Source organism: Nipponia nippon, unplaced genomic scaffold (assembly GCF_047370975.1).
Source record: "Nipponia nippon isolate SJK-2023a ecotype South Korea unplaced genomic scaffold, ASM4737097v1 scaffold_6, whole genome shotgun sequence".
Classification (NCBI taxonomy): Eukaryota; Metazoa; Chordata; class Aves; order Pelecaniformes; family Threskiornithidae; genus Nipponia; species Nipponia nippon.
The window spans coordinates 48,154,809-48,167,327 of record NW_028262380.1 but is presented as its reverse complement, the minus strand read 5'-3'; the positions used below and the strand labels follow the sequence as shown (position 1 = coordinate 48,167,327).

The 12,519-nt window shown below is 45.6% G+C and overlaps 2 protein-coding genes across 7 annotated transcripts in view; both read left to right on the top strand.

Moving 5' to 3' along the window:
• LOC104021354 (uncharacterized) overlaps window positions 1-3,215 on the top strand; it is a 65,711-nt gene extending 62,496 nt beyond the window's left edge. For 3 of the 6 annotated variants that reach the window (XM_087736981.1, XM_087736980.1, XM_087736978.1), the window contains 2 exons: window positions 32-122; window positions 1,249-1,384. In XM_087736981.1, coding sequence (XP_087593107.1) covers window positions 32-122; window positions 1,249-1,323 — 166 coding nt within the window. In that variant the 3' untranslated portion in view covers window positions 1,324-1,384. Of the gene's footprint in view, window positions 1-31; window positions 124-1,248; window positions 1,385-2,234 lie in introns of those variants that run through there. The other 3 variants (XM_087736979.1, XR_015699812.1, XR_015699813.1) reach the window with 3 other exon arrangements.
• A 3,831-nt stretch (window positions 3,216-7,046) lies between these two features.
• On the top strand, window positions 7,047-11,791 carry LRAT (lecithin retinol acyltransferase). The gene is made up of 2 exons (XM_087736779.1): window positions 7,047-7,699; window positions 8,294-11,791. The coding sequence occupies exons 1-2, from the start codon at window positions 7,157-7,159 to the stop codon at window positions 8,444-8,446; spliced, it is 696 nt and encodes a 231-aa protein (XP_087592905.1). The 5' UTR covers window positions 7,047-7,156; the 3' UTR covers window positions 8,447-11,791.
• Window positions 11,792-12,519: the final 728 nt, after the last annotated feature.

The following is a 12,519-nucleotide window of genomic DNA, read 5'->3' as shown; positions in this document are numbered from 1 at the left end:
TGAGAAACAACGTGTAGATTTTACTTTACAGATACGAGTTGCCAGGCATCCATGGATTAAATTTTGTTCTGAAGAATTCCCTTGGTGGTGGTGGCATAGCATCCCTAAGAAGTGACCCACAGGCATGTATCAAAGCATTGATTTTAATGTAGTTGTCTTTTATAACGATGTATTACACGGTCTCTTTATAAACAGCTATTGGGCTGGAACTGTAAGCTTTTGGTTTTGACTCATTAGTTCCTTTTAATTTCCTGTTAATATACATTATCTACTTAATTGTTTCAAGGTTTGAAAACAATACAGAGAAGTAGAAAGTTGATTTAGAATATTTGCTGAAAAAGACGTGCACAAGAAACTAGTAAGAGAGTCTTCAAATCAGTTATGTTCTTTATGGTGTGCTACCTGTGTTTTTAGATGGACCAGCAAAATTAGCTTCTCAAAAAGGCTGTCATGTTTTGGAGAATGCAGATTTGGTAGAGAATTCTGATTAAGTGTTTCCTAGTACATACAGGAACCATTAACTCTACGACAACTCCTCTAGCTTGGCCTATGACTTCTATAGTTAAAATACTGACAATTAATATAAATCTGAAAGAGAAAAATAGATGGATAGGAGATCTTCTGTGTTGACCACATTATGTGAATCTGAAACTAATATTTTTTGCAAGTGTACAATTTGAGTATTAAATATTTGAAACCTCTAAACCTGGAGATGAGATCCCTTAATGTGGCAATCCGATGGCTACAGCAAAGCACAGTTCTGCCACCATAGGCTGAGAAATGCTTAAGTGTACAAATAATCTCAGCGTAGTCAAGAAGACTGTTCACAAAATAAGATGATGCTATGTATGAATCTGATAGCAGAATTGAAGCCAAAACAAATTGATTTTAGCACTAGGTACCAAATAAATTGAAGAAACTATTCAATCTGTTCTGGTTTAGATGCTTGAAACTGGAACTGTATAGCTTTCTGTACTTAATTATGTTGATTCACAAGTGAGAAAGCCAAAGAATTGGAAAAGGTAAATATAACTTTGGATAACCTACAATCCAAGGCTTGATGAAACTCACCCAACGTTTACATATAAGCATATGTAGAGATAAATGCTCATAAAACTTAGAAAGCATACTGAATTCTTACACTGATTATAGGAAAAATACCCTATTGAACCATTTTTAAAAACTTAATTTACAAAGGTGGTATATTTAGATAGTAAAATGAAATGTTTGTTTGTTTGTTTCTTACAGGGCAAAGCACTTGGACAGATGCTGTTGGATTTCCAGATTAAAAATGTTCCTGATTTAAAATCACTGATAGAGTAACAGGTGTTTAATACATATGCTTTTATCACTGAGTGGCATAAAAACATGTTATAAACAAGAACTGGCTTCTTGAGTGAGATTTTTTTTTTAAAGTCAAAGAGTAGAAATTAGCGACAGTTATCTCTCGGAGGCTTAGCTATATGGCACAGATTAGCAAATGTTTTGAGTAATACCAGACTAATAGCTTTGTCTGTGACTGATAACATTTCCTGTTTAGATAATACATTGGATGAAGAATTAATTTATTTCCTGTAAAATAGAATTAATCAAATTGCAACATAACATTTAATTATGAGACAAGATAATCTTAGAACAAAGATGGAAATTACCTCCTGTTCAGTCCATATCTCTTTCCCTTCTCTCAATCTTTATTTGAAAGCAAACTGGACTGATACAGTTGAGCTTCTGTCCGCTGTGTTTGTCCTGTGCATAGAGCGAGGCTGGGTAACCTGCCGTGCATCGCTATGAAGCCAGCACGTCTGGTACTGGGGAACAGCTTTCCCCGTTGCGCAATAAAGAAAAGTAGTAATCGTTACTGTTATAGAGTGACTGGTAGTAAATGCTGACCTTTGGTGGTGATCCACCAAACTTCCAGCACTTCGTCCAATTAGTGACAGACTTTATTATTACAATTGTTAATTACTAATTAACGCGTCGGTTGAAAGCACTGACTAGCAGTAAATCGCAGATCTTGGTGTGGGAATAAATTTGAAGATAAGGAGAGTGCTGTGAGCTGGTCCGCCTGCTCGCTCGCTCTTGGGATGGTGCAATCCTGGCAGGGAGGAAGCAGGGCCAGGCGGTGGAGGGATACCTCGTTTTTTGTTTCAGGGCTGCTAAGTCCTCCTTTTGTGCAGCACGGCCCTGCCTGGATTAAGTTCATTTGACTGTCGTTTGCATTGCCCTTCCCACAGAAAGGTCCACAAACTTTCCACAGGAAAGTCTCGTCTCTTGCTGTGAAGGAATACTGTTGTTGAATGCAGCATGCTCCGTCTCTCTTCCGACTCCCAGTTAGCACTTCCCCATCTCCCTTCCTGCACAATATTACTAGCCTGTTCAAATTAGGATACTCCTAAACTTCTTCACCTGATTAAGCAGAGACTTAAAAATCCATATCATGCTTGCTGGGACAATATCAGGGTGGAAGTTCTGGCCCAGTAACTGTCTGTATTTCCTCCACAGAAGCCATATAAATATTACTCTACCTGTTCAGACATTTTACATTCAGAAGTTAATCTTTTCCTTTATTTTGGGGAGACTGTATTAATTGTTTAGTGCTGACAAAATGAGACATTTCTACTATCAGATAAAATGATGAAAGTAGTTTTGGTGACAGTTACAAAATACCTATCTGTTAATTGTTCCTAAATCTCCATCTGTGCTCCTGTTATTACTAATTTCCTAGCCTCTTGCTTGCTATTGAGGACTGTACAACGAATTGTTCCCACCTTTTCTATGTTTTTGTTCATTCGAATTGAAGGTATCATAAGTGAACACTTTAACCATCTAAACATGTTATTCTCTTAGGGAGTCATAAGTACTATCTGTGTATACGTGGTTCAGTCTAGTTGTCAAAAACTGAGTCATTACTTCAGTGCAGAAAAATGTCCAACTTTGTAACTTTAAAGGGGAAATAGCATGCTGGTTTTATCATGTTTACAGTCATTGTTCATTAGAAAACTGTTGTTAATAATTTGGAAGCCTGTCAGTTTAGCAAAACAGACAAAGGTCTTGAGAGGAAATAAAAAAAAAAAAAAAAGTGGTAGACCGCAGTAGCAAACCTACAAGGATAAAAAGGCTACAGTAAATAATTGCAGTTCACTCAATATGCTGCTTAAGTGACTCTGTAAATGCATATGCAATAATTTTTGAATAAAAGTGAACATTTATAAAGTATAAAATTTAGTCAATTATGTTGTTTCTTCTATTGAAAGAGTGTGATCTGTAGTTCAAAGGTTCTTTTGTTCTGAGGCTGTTACACTTGCCTGCGATTTCGTGCATTGTTGTGCTGGTTCCCTTCTTCCTTCAGATTTTTTCTCTTCTGTCCCTGGTCTTTGTTAAATACAAAAACTGAAAAAGTAAATGATACTATTTTCCAGAGAGCTGGTCATTTACAGGTCTACAATGGAATCTGTAATTTGCCGAAAAGAACGGTATAGTGTTCAAATGGATTGGATATGGGAATACAAAGCCGTTATTTTTTATCTCTGGAATTGCCCTTTTGGATGCTGTGAAACCATCCTTCACAAACATGTTTTCTGTCCACTATTTCTTTCAGTGCACCAGCTAAAACCAAGTGGCATTGCTTTTCAGATACTTGTCTCGCAAATTATAGCCTCCAGAAATCCCTGTCCAAAGATTTTATCCTCCTTGACCTCCTTAACATGTTTTGCATTCATGAACCTGTACTTGTTCCAGCAATCCCAGCTGACCTGAAAGCTTGTTAAAGCTGCATTTGTTTCTTAATCTACGGTAGAGATTCAGTAATGGAGAAAAGTTTGGTAAAATGTAAATTGTACTCGAAGGTAAGCGTGTATGCAGTCAGCATTGGTTTAACTTCAGTCAGTTAAAAAATGCATTTTGTCTGCTTGTTAAACCAGGGCTGTTCCTCAGATAGGCAAGAACTTAGCCTTCCAGTTGCCTTTCTTTCCTGCTTTTTCCCTACTGTGTTAGCTGCGCAGGCAGGATGGCAGTAGTAATGCCTAGCGTATAAAAGAAGGATCCATCTAATATACCAGCGTTTCGGTGTAATGGAAACTGGCTCACACCTCTTACCTGGCAAGTTTTTGTGCTGTGGCTCATCCGCGCTGCAGAACAAAGGCTGCATTCTCTTGCCTCTCGCAGCTTTCTTACTGCGTCTCCCCCAACTCTTGAAACTAAATCATGGGTTTTATCATGAAATTATTCTATAGCAGCTAACAGTCCAAACAAATACTTTTTCAGCATTCGCTGTGTTATATTTAATCTTTCAAAGTGTGTTTTCCCACTGCAATTTGTGTATTAAAGGTACAAAAGTTAATATACAAAAGCGACCCAAGATAAAGAATGTGCCAGAGTGTTTGAGGCACGAAGTGTATTTTCAGTTTAGCCATCTCCAATGAAGGCATTTTTCCACTAAAACAGGGGTGTGTTTTCCCCTTCAGAGCAGAGGAAAAATAATTGTAAGTCTACCTTTTAAATTTTGTTTTGCATCATGGCAGTTTGAAAGTAATAGGAGTGCAGCCCTTAAGGTCTGAAAGCAGAAAATGTAGGGTTGCAGATTGCCTTTCAAGAATATGAATGGTTTCATTCAGAAATGACTTTGATATGTTGTATTAAGCGCTTTGCATACGGTAAGGCTCACAACAGTTGCGAGGTAGTGGGGAAAGCATCACCTGGGGGGATTTCACTTGCTGCACTGGCTGTGTGCGCTGGCTGGAGGAGCGAAGCCGTCTCACAGACGCGTCTGCTGTGTAACGCATTTTGTGCTTGTTCCCTGGGGTTTCCAGGCCTGAGAGTGAGCGAGTGGTTTGGGGAGGGGGGCAGAGAAGGAGGCTCCTTGGTGCCTCAGGTATGAGGAAATGACACTGCAGAAATGTCACACCTCTCACCTCGTTTCTTTGAAAGCCTCCCATGCACTAAGACTTGGAGTCTCCTCATTGCAATTCCTCTTCTTCGGTTTCATCTTGGTTTCCTTTCCGGATTTACTTGAAATGGACCCCGGTGATTTTGGGATTAAAGGTAACTGGCATTAAGAAAGCAAACAAAGGATGCCTCCACTAAAAGGCCCTGTTGGGAAATGTCTGTTCCTGCCAGGGAGTTCAGCTGAATTCCTCTACCTTCCTTTGGGCAGGGGAGAGAAACCCGAACTGTGGGACTGAAGCATCTCTAACACCTATTTCAACAAAGACCATCCAGACGCTCCCTTGACAGCTTTGGGAGAGGAGAGGGGGGGTCTTCCGATGGCAGCACAGGGCAGGACCAGTGCTTATCCTTGAAGGAGGGTGACGGGAACCTTTCGGTGCCAGGACTTTCTGTGCAGCCTTTGATAACCTCCTGGCTGTGGCACTGTGCTTCAGCTCTGCACCAGCTGCTGTGACTATCACCAAACGGGTGAGACCCTTTACCATGATGAGGGGTTTTAATTTTTTCTTTTTCCCCTGTCCCTTAAAAATAATGCACTAGTTAAAAATGAGAAAAGCTCCCCCTTCTCCCCCTGTTTTTATTTACTAATAAGCATAAGCAAAAGCTTACATACATTTAAATACATAGATAACATTTAAACATCTGGATTTGAAAAGATGCTAGTTTAATTGTATAATTACATGTGGCTGGTGGCTAATCCACAGGGTTCCTACCAGCATCATGACCTGCATCTATAAGGTATTTTCTCTTTTGTAAGTGATGCGATTTGAAGCAGGGGTCTTGAGCGGACTAAGCCTCTGTTGTGTAAAAATTTGGCTAAGACTCTCCAGAGAAAATCCCAAATGCCTGATCACTCTGGTAAGAAGTGCTGGGGCTCTGACCTGTAATCAGTGACCAAACGAGAGGTTACTGGGGGCCTCTCTTTGCAGGTGAAGCAAGGTGAGGGTAACCCTCAGTTCCCCGGGAGGCCGCTCTCTGCCCCGAGCAGGAGGAAATAGGAGGGCAACACCAGCCGTCGGTTCTTGTTGGCGAGCAGTGAGGTAACCCGCTCCCCTGAAATACTTTCTTCGCTGAGGAGAGGAAAACTTGCTTTGGCTCACTGATAAGCCTCATCTTTCCTGTGCACTAGCACTTCTTGCTTTTGTACTTGGTCTCGGGTCCGTTGCAGTGTTTGCCTGAGCACCCACAACCTGCAAGAAGACAGATCAGGCAAGCTGGCAGCTTCAGAGCCCGGGTTTGGGGGAAGATGCCCTAACAAACAACTACTCCGGCGTTGCTTCCCTGCCACCCTCAGAGGCGAAAGCTTCCCCCTACCGCCGCAGCGGCTGCGGCACCAACAAAAGGCGGCGGCGGCGGCGGGGCTCGGTGCGAGGCTGCAGCCGCGGCGGGCGGCCCCCTCCCCTGCCGCTCTCCGGGCCCTGTCATCTTCCAGGTGAGATGAATGTCTGGCCCATCCATCATCCCGCAGGCCCCGGGGGGGCGGGAGTTTGCTCGGCTACTGAAACTTATTAGCCTCAGACGGGGCGGCTTTGTTGACCTGACAGGGCTGCTCTTTTGTGGGCTCTGTTGCCAGGATTTATCCATTTACATAATGGATTAGCATGAAACAAAACGCACGGGAATGCCTCTCCGCCTTTTCCCGCTCTTTCTCAGCTGGCGGACCCTTCGGGCGAGCTAATTTGCAACTGTGACTTCCCCCCTCTTCCTCGGGGACCTGTTTTCTTCCGCGGGAGAAAGGCGCGCTGAGCAGCTCTGCCCCGCCGCCGAGCGAGGGGGGCGGCAGCCTCCGGCCGGGAGGGAGCCCCTCAGCTCCCACCGGCGGGGAAAGGTGACGGAAAGCGGCTGCGGCCCCGGGAGCCTCCCGCTGCGCTCCTGGGGCGGATGGAGGGCTCCGGACGCGCTGCTTCTTGCCCTGCTACCTGGGCAGCGCCGGGGGGAGGCGGGGGAGAGCTGCGGGTCGCACCCGGCCCTGCGCCCGGGCTGCGGGCACCGCGCCCGCCCCTCGGCCGAGCCGGGGCCGGGGCCGGGGCCGCCGGCCGGGCTGGGTGCGCGCCTCAATAAAGCGCGGCCGCTCCTCGGGGCGGGCGCTGCCCGCAGGCCGCTCAGCCGGTGGGCTGGCCCGGGTGCCCGCCCCGCCCCGCCCGGTAGCCTAGAAAAGCGGGGCCGGGCGGCGGGGCCTCCTCGGCGGCAGCGAGGGCTCCCCCCGTCGACCATGAAGAACCCGATGCCGCAGGCGGCCTCGCTGCTGCTGGAGAAGCTGCTGCTCCTCGTCCACGTCCGGCCCCTGCCCGCGGGCTCCGGCGGGGAGCCGCCGCCGCCGGCCCCCGGCTACTACGACACCAGCTGCTTCAAGCGGGGCGACCTGCTGGAGGTGCCCCGCACCCTCTTCATCCACTTCGGCATCTACCTGGGCGAGAACCGCGTCGCCCACCTGATGCCCGACATCCTGCCCGCCTTCACCGGCGACCGCCGGCAGATCCAGCAGGTGGTGACGAACAAGCGGCTCATCCTGGGCGTCATCACCAAAACGGCCAGCATCCGCGTGGACACGGTGGAGGACTTCGCCTACGGCGGCAGCATCCTGGTCAACCACATGGACCGGCTCTTCGAGGACCAGGTGCTGGGCAGCGAGGAGGCGGCCCGCCGGGCGGAGAAGCTGGTGGGCGCCACGGCCTACAGCCTGCTCTGGAACAACTGCGAGCACTTCGTCACCTACTGCCGATACGGAGCCCCCGTCAGCTTCCAGACCGACAAGGTACCGCCGCCGGCGGGCGCTGGGAGCCCCGCGGGAGCCGCCCCGCCGGGAGGGCGCGCAGCTGCGGGAGAGGCGGCGGCCGGGGCGCCTGGGGCGGCCCTGCCCGGCCCGGCCCGGCCCTGCCTGGCGGCGGCGGCCCCGCCGAGCCCTCCGCTCCCCGAAACCGGGTCTGCCGCCGCGGCGGCCCCCCGGGAGCCGCTGCCCGGCACCGGCCGCAGCGGAGGGCCGCTCTGCCCGCAGCGGGCGCTGCCGCGGGTGCGGAGCCGCTGGGAGCGGCGGGCAGCCCGGCCTCTGACGGCTCCGAGCGGCGAGGAGAGCGAGGCTGAATTCGTAAGGCAATGACCGTGCTCTTACAGCGCCCTGAGGCTGTTGGTGCCTGCCGCAGGCGGCGGCCGTACCGGGGCTACAGCCCAGGCCGTGAGCCAGTGCCCGACTCGCTTTTCGCCCCGTCCCGTGCTGCGGAGAGCCCGCCGGAGAGCTGGGGTGTCACTGCTGCTCTGTCATGGGGAGCGGGCGTCTCCAGCTGTCCGGTTAAAGCCTTCCTCTTTAACCTTGATCTTCTTTTTTTTTTTTTTTTTTTTTTCCTCTCCCCAGTTCTGTGAGACTGTGAAGATGATTATTCGGGACCAGAGGAGCGTTCTTGCTTCAGCGCTTGTGGGATTAGCATCAATAGTCTGCCTGGGTTTGGCACCCTCCACCACGCTCCCCACTATCTTTATTCCCTTCTTTCTGTGGATGGCTGGCTAACAGCCTTCCCGGAGGCTCGCGGCCAGCAGCTGTATATAGGATGTATACTACTGTATTTATGAAAGCACAGATTACTCATTGGCGTCATGTAAAGTTTCTTAACCTTGTGTGCCATTTTTAAGTACAACTTTGTCTAGAGCACAGTGCACAAGGCATAGCTTACTGTGTAAGCCAAATAATAGATTTCCTGAAAATCTCAGTTGGTACTATTTTAACACGCCTTTAAATCATGAAAAAGTAGGGTTGCGATGCAGTTCTGCTCCTTGCCTTTAGCCATAAGTGATTCTGGTAATATCCTTTATGTTCTTCAGTTTCTAAGCTGCATACCTGGCTGCCCTAGCTATTAAGAAAAATTGATGATGGAGTACCACAAAGTGATAGGTATTGAGAACAAAATGCCTACCTCTTTGATAGATATAGTGTACATTCAGAAGTTACTGTCTCCATTCCTAAAATACTCTTTAGTGGAGATACAAGTATGTAAACTGACTCTTTTTGATAGCAAAGAAGAAAAAACAGCCCTGGGCTGGGTGCTCTGTGCTGCAGTAGCATGTCTGGCTGGATTGGCTACAGTCCTCTGAGTTCCCTTCTGGGAAATGCTCACAAATCTCTCATTTGTATTAATTGCGTAAACACTTGCTACCGTATCGAACAACATCTTGATTGGGTTAGAGGTAAGGAAATACAGCGATTCTTCAGCATTTAGTGTGCTACTAATAGTGGTTAGTATGACTAATATAAATGGCTACAGAGGGTTTTAGGGGATACAGGAAGAAATTAGCTTGCTTTATGACAACTAGTGACATAGAAACGTTGGAAATTTCCAGCGTTCCAGGGCACACGGCGGGGAGGAGGAGGACAGATGCCAATTTAGTTCCTATCTTCCCTCAGCAATGGGACCCATGTGGGTGCCATAAAGCATCAGGGGTCATTAGAGCAGTTTCTGTGGTGGCTATATTGTCATTTTGGATATTGCCTTAAAACAAGATGCCTTTTGGTGAAAGATGACACGTCTTTGTATACTCGTCTCTTGCAAATAAGTATTCACTTGCAAGCCAGCAGTTGGTGCTAAAAATGTTTTGTCTTCAACGTTGAGGCCTTTCTGTTTTATCAAGAATGCGTGAAGTTGGATTTGAAATCAAGGTCATCTAGCCAATTGTTGGAGTGCTAAAAACCTTTGCCATTTTTTTTCTTAGCAATGTCTTGATGTACGCAGAGAAATTGTTCAGCTCCTGGAATGCCTTGCACGTGATACGTGCACTTGCGCGTTCGCGCACTATGCTTGCCTTCCTTTCTAGTCAAAGGCGAATACGATGGTGTCTTCGCTAAGGACTGAACCTCAGGTGTTCAGTATCGTATGTCATGTGTACGTCATCAGCTCTGCTACTGAAGTGGCCACTTTTCCCCATTTTTAGAGAGAGACTCATTTTGACTGTGCTGTAAACCCCCTTCTCCTTCCCCTTGACCTTACAGCCGCCTGAAGATTGGATTCTTGAACTGTGAGTCTACTTGGCTGCTCTCTAATAATCTTTCTTCTGGCTGCTCCACTATAACCGACGAAGAATGTAAAGACTGGGGTGAAATTCCAGGCTCATAGAAAACAACAGCATGACCGCTGCTGCCATCAACCGAGAGGGGATTTCAGCCCAGCTTTCAGTACGTGTTCAGCCTCCAGCCCAGCCCCAAAGCAGCTGGATATCAGTTACTCTTGGATCCTTCTAAATAGCTTCTGTTCTGCTTTCAAAGATTGCAACGCTCCATGTAACTGTTTCTGGTAAACTTTTAAAATTAAGGTGTTTTTTAATTAACGTGAATAGCGTTTTCGTAGTGTACACATTAGTAATATTTACATAAATTCCAGTGTGTTTTTTTTTTACTTGCTGTGCATAAGGTATGAACTGTAGTCATTACTGTAATTATATAAATAGAATTTATTCATTTAAAAACATCTACCGGCCTCTTGAAATTGAGTATAATGCTATAGCATTTCTCTAACATATCCCAGTAGGGCACTGAACAGTCCATTAACATGTAGTTACATGGTGTCTGATTACAGGTGGGCTTTTCTTTCCCCCTTTATTTACTTGGGATTTATAAGAATTCCAGTAATTCTTATGATTAACTTACACAATAAACAACAGGGTCATGACCAGTAACCAAATCGTAAGTGGGACTGTTGGAAGGCAGAGAAACGTTCCTGCTCTAGCTTCAGTATCAAAGGGCCAATGTTCCTGCTTTGCTAATGCTGTTGAGCATGAAGCATCTAGATTAGATTGGGGGACTAAGCTGGGATTTTTGTAGGGTTGCCTATGATAGAAATGAAGGCAGTTCCTTGCAGACTTTCATCTGTATTAGTAGAGAATTTTCCTTCAAAGTGTAAAGTTTTAAGCTTATGAAATGGTCGAGAACGTCCTGCTGTATCCTTTCATCAGAGACAAGTAATAACATGGGCATGGGAAGAGAAATTCAACTGCATGTTTAGGAGTTTTTCCTACCAACTATAATTCTAGCAGAGATCTGGAAATTTTGTTGAAGTCAGGCATGAGCCTGATCAGTTGTACTCTGAAGGGAAAAACAAGACTAGCAGGCATGAATTCTCATGTTCAGCTCAGCGGGTGGTGGTTGTGCTCTGAAATATTTTGGTAAATGTCAGTGTCAACTTTTTTTCTGTAATTACTTGAGTAAAAATAAGCACTTGCCCTAGGTGGAGCATTGCATTTCAGGCTTGAGCTCAACTGTGATGCCATCGAAATGAATGAGCTAGTTATAATAAGAAAAACCCAGAAAACTGTAGAGCAGTTCAGCCGTTCGGAAATGGGTGTGCTTAGAAGTGAAATTGTTCATCGGTAACTGTAAGTGATGGTGATGGGGAGTGTAAATCTAGAGCTGCAGCTCATTTTAGTGGTGGGGCTGTTTTGAAAAGTTGTGTGGTTAAACCAGAATATCTAATGGAGGAGTATAACCATCACCCCTGTGCCACTGGGAAAAGCAAGTAGTGAAGACATCAAGTTAAAAGGTTAGATGTTTCACTTCAGGCTTTCCAAAGAAAACAAAAATAAAACGACCATTCACAAGGCTCTAAGTGTTTTTACAAAACCTGTGTTTAAAAGAAAAAAAAAAAAAGTAAGTTGCTAAATGAAGACATTAGAACAGTGAGCTTTCTGTTTGTATTTATTTTAGCTTGGAACATAAATGATTACTCATTTTGTGGTGAACGGTCATCTGCTTCTTGATTTCACCTTTGGGTCCTCCTGTGCTGAAGGAGAATGCTACATATAAATACCATAGAGGCTTTTAATGAAAACAAAATCATAGCAGTACTTGTTAAAGTCTGAGGGGATGGGGAAGAGGGAATTAAACTCGTGTGTGACTTGACATCGTCCAGACAGGTTTTAGAAAGCAAGCTGCAGCAACAAGAAACATTAGAACTGTGATCTCTAGAAATGATATGGTGTTGTATTATTTATTGCATGTTCTCACATTAAATAAAGCACCACACACCACTGAATGATACAGAACTGTGTTAGACAGTCATTAGTTAGCATCTCCTTTCTCCATTGATTTTTATTTTTTTTTTTTTAAAGTTCTCAGGTGACTTTAGGAGCCATTTGCTCCTTATGCTTTGTAATAGCTTACGACCTGATCCCTCTGCGCACTGAACTGTCACAAATGGGCTTACTGATGGGAAATGAAGATACTAGCTTACTAGTTTTGAGGCTCTTTGCTGTAGTGCATTGCACTCTCCTGTAAGCCTTACAGAAATCTTTCAAAACACTGTGCTGGTAAAATAAATTATTTCCTCTGCGGTAGGAATATACCACTAAAAGTATTTGAGGGCTATTTTTTGACATAATTTCTCAAAAATTGATTTTGGGCTGTGTTCCATGGCATAGCTTTGCTTCTGAAGCCAGGGGAACATTTAAGATATGGTCCTGAGTGCTCAGAGACTGTGGGAGAAAGGGGGGAAGCGGCGTGATCTTTAGGAGACTTAAATCGGAATTACATTGATTGCAGTACCGCAGTTCTGTCTGTGACAAAACTGGTGATTTATGTTTCCTGTGTCTCATAGGGTA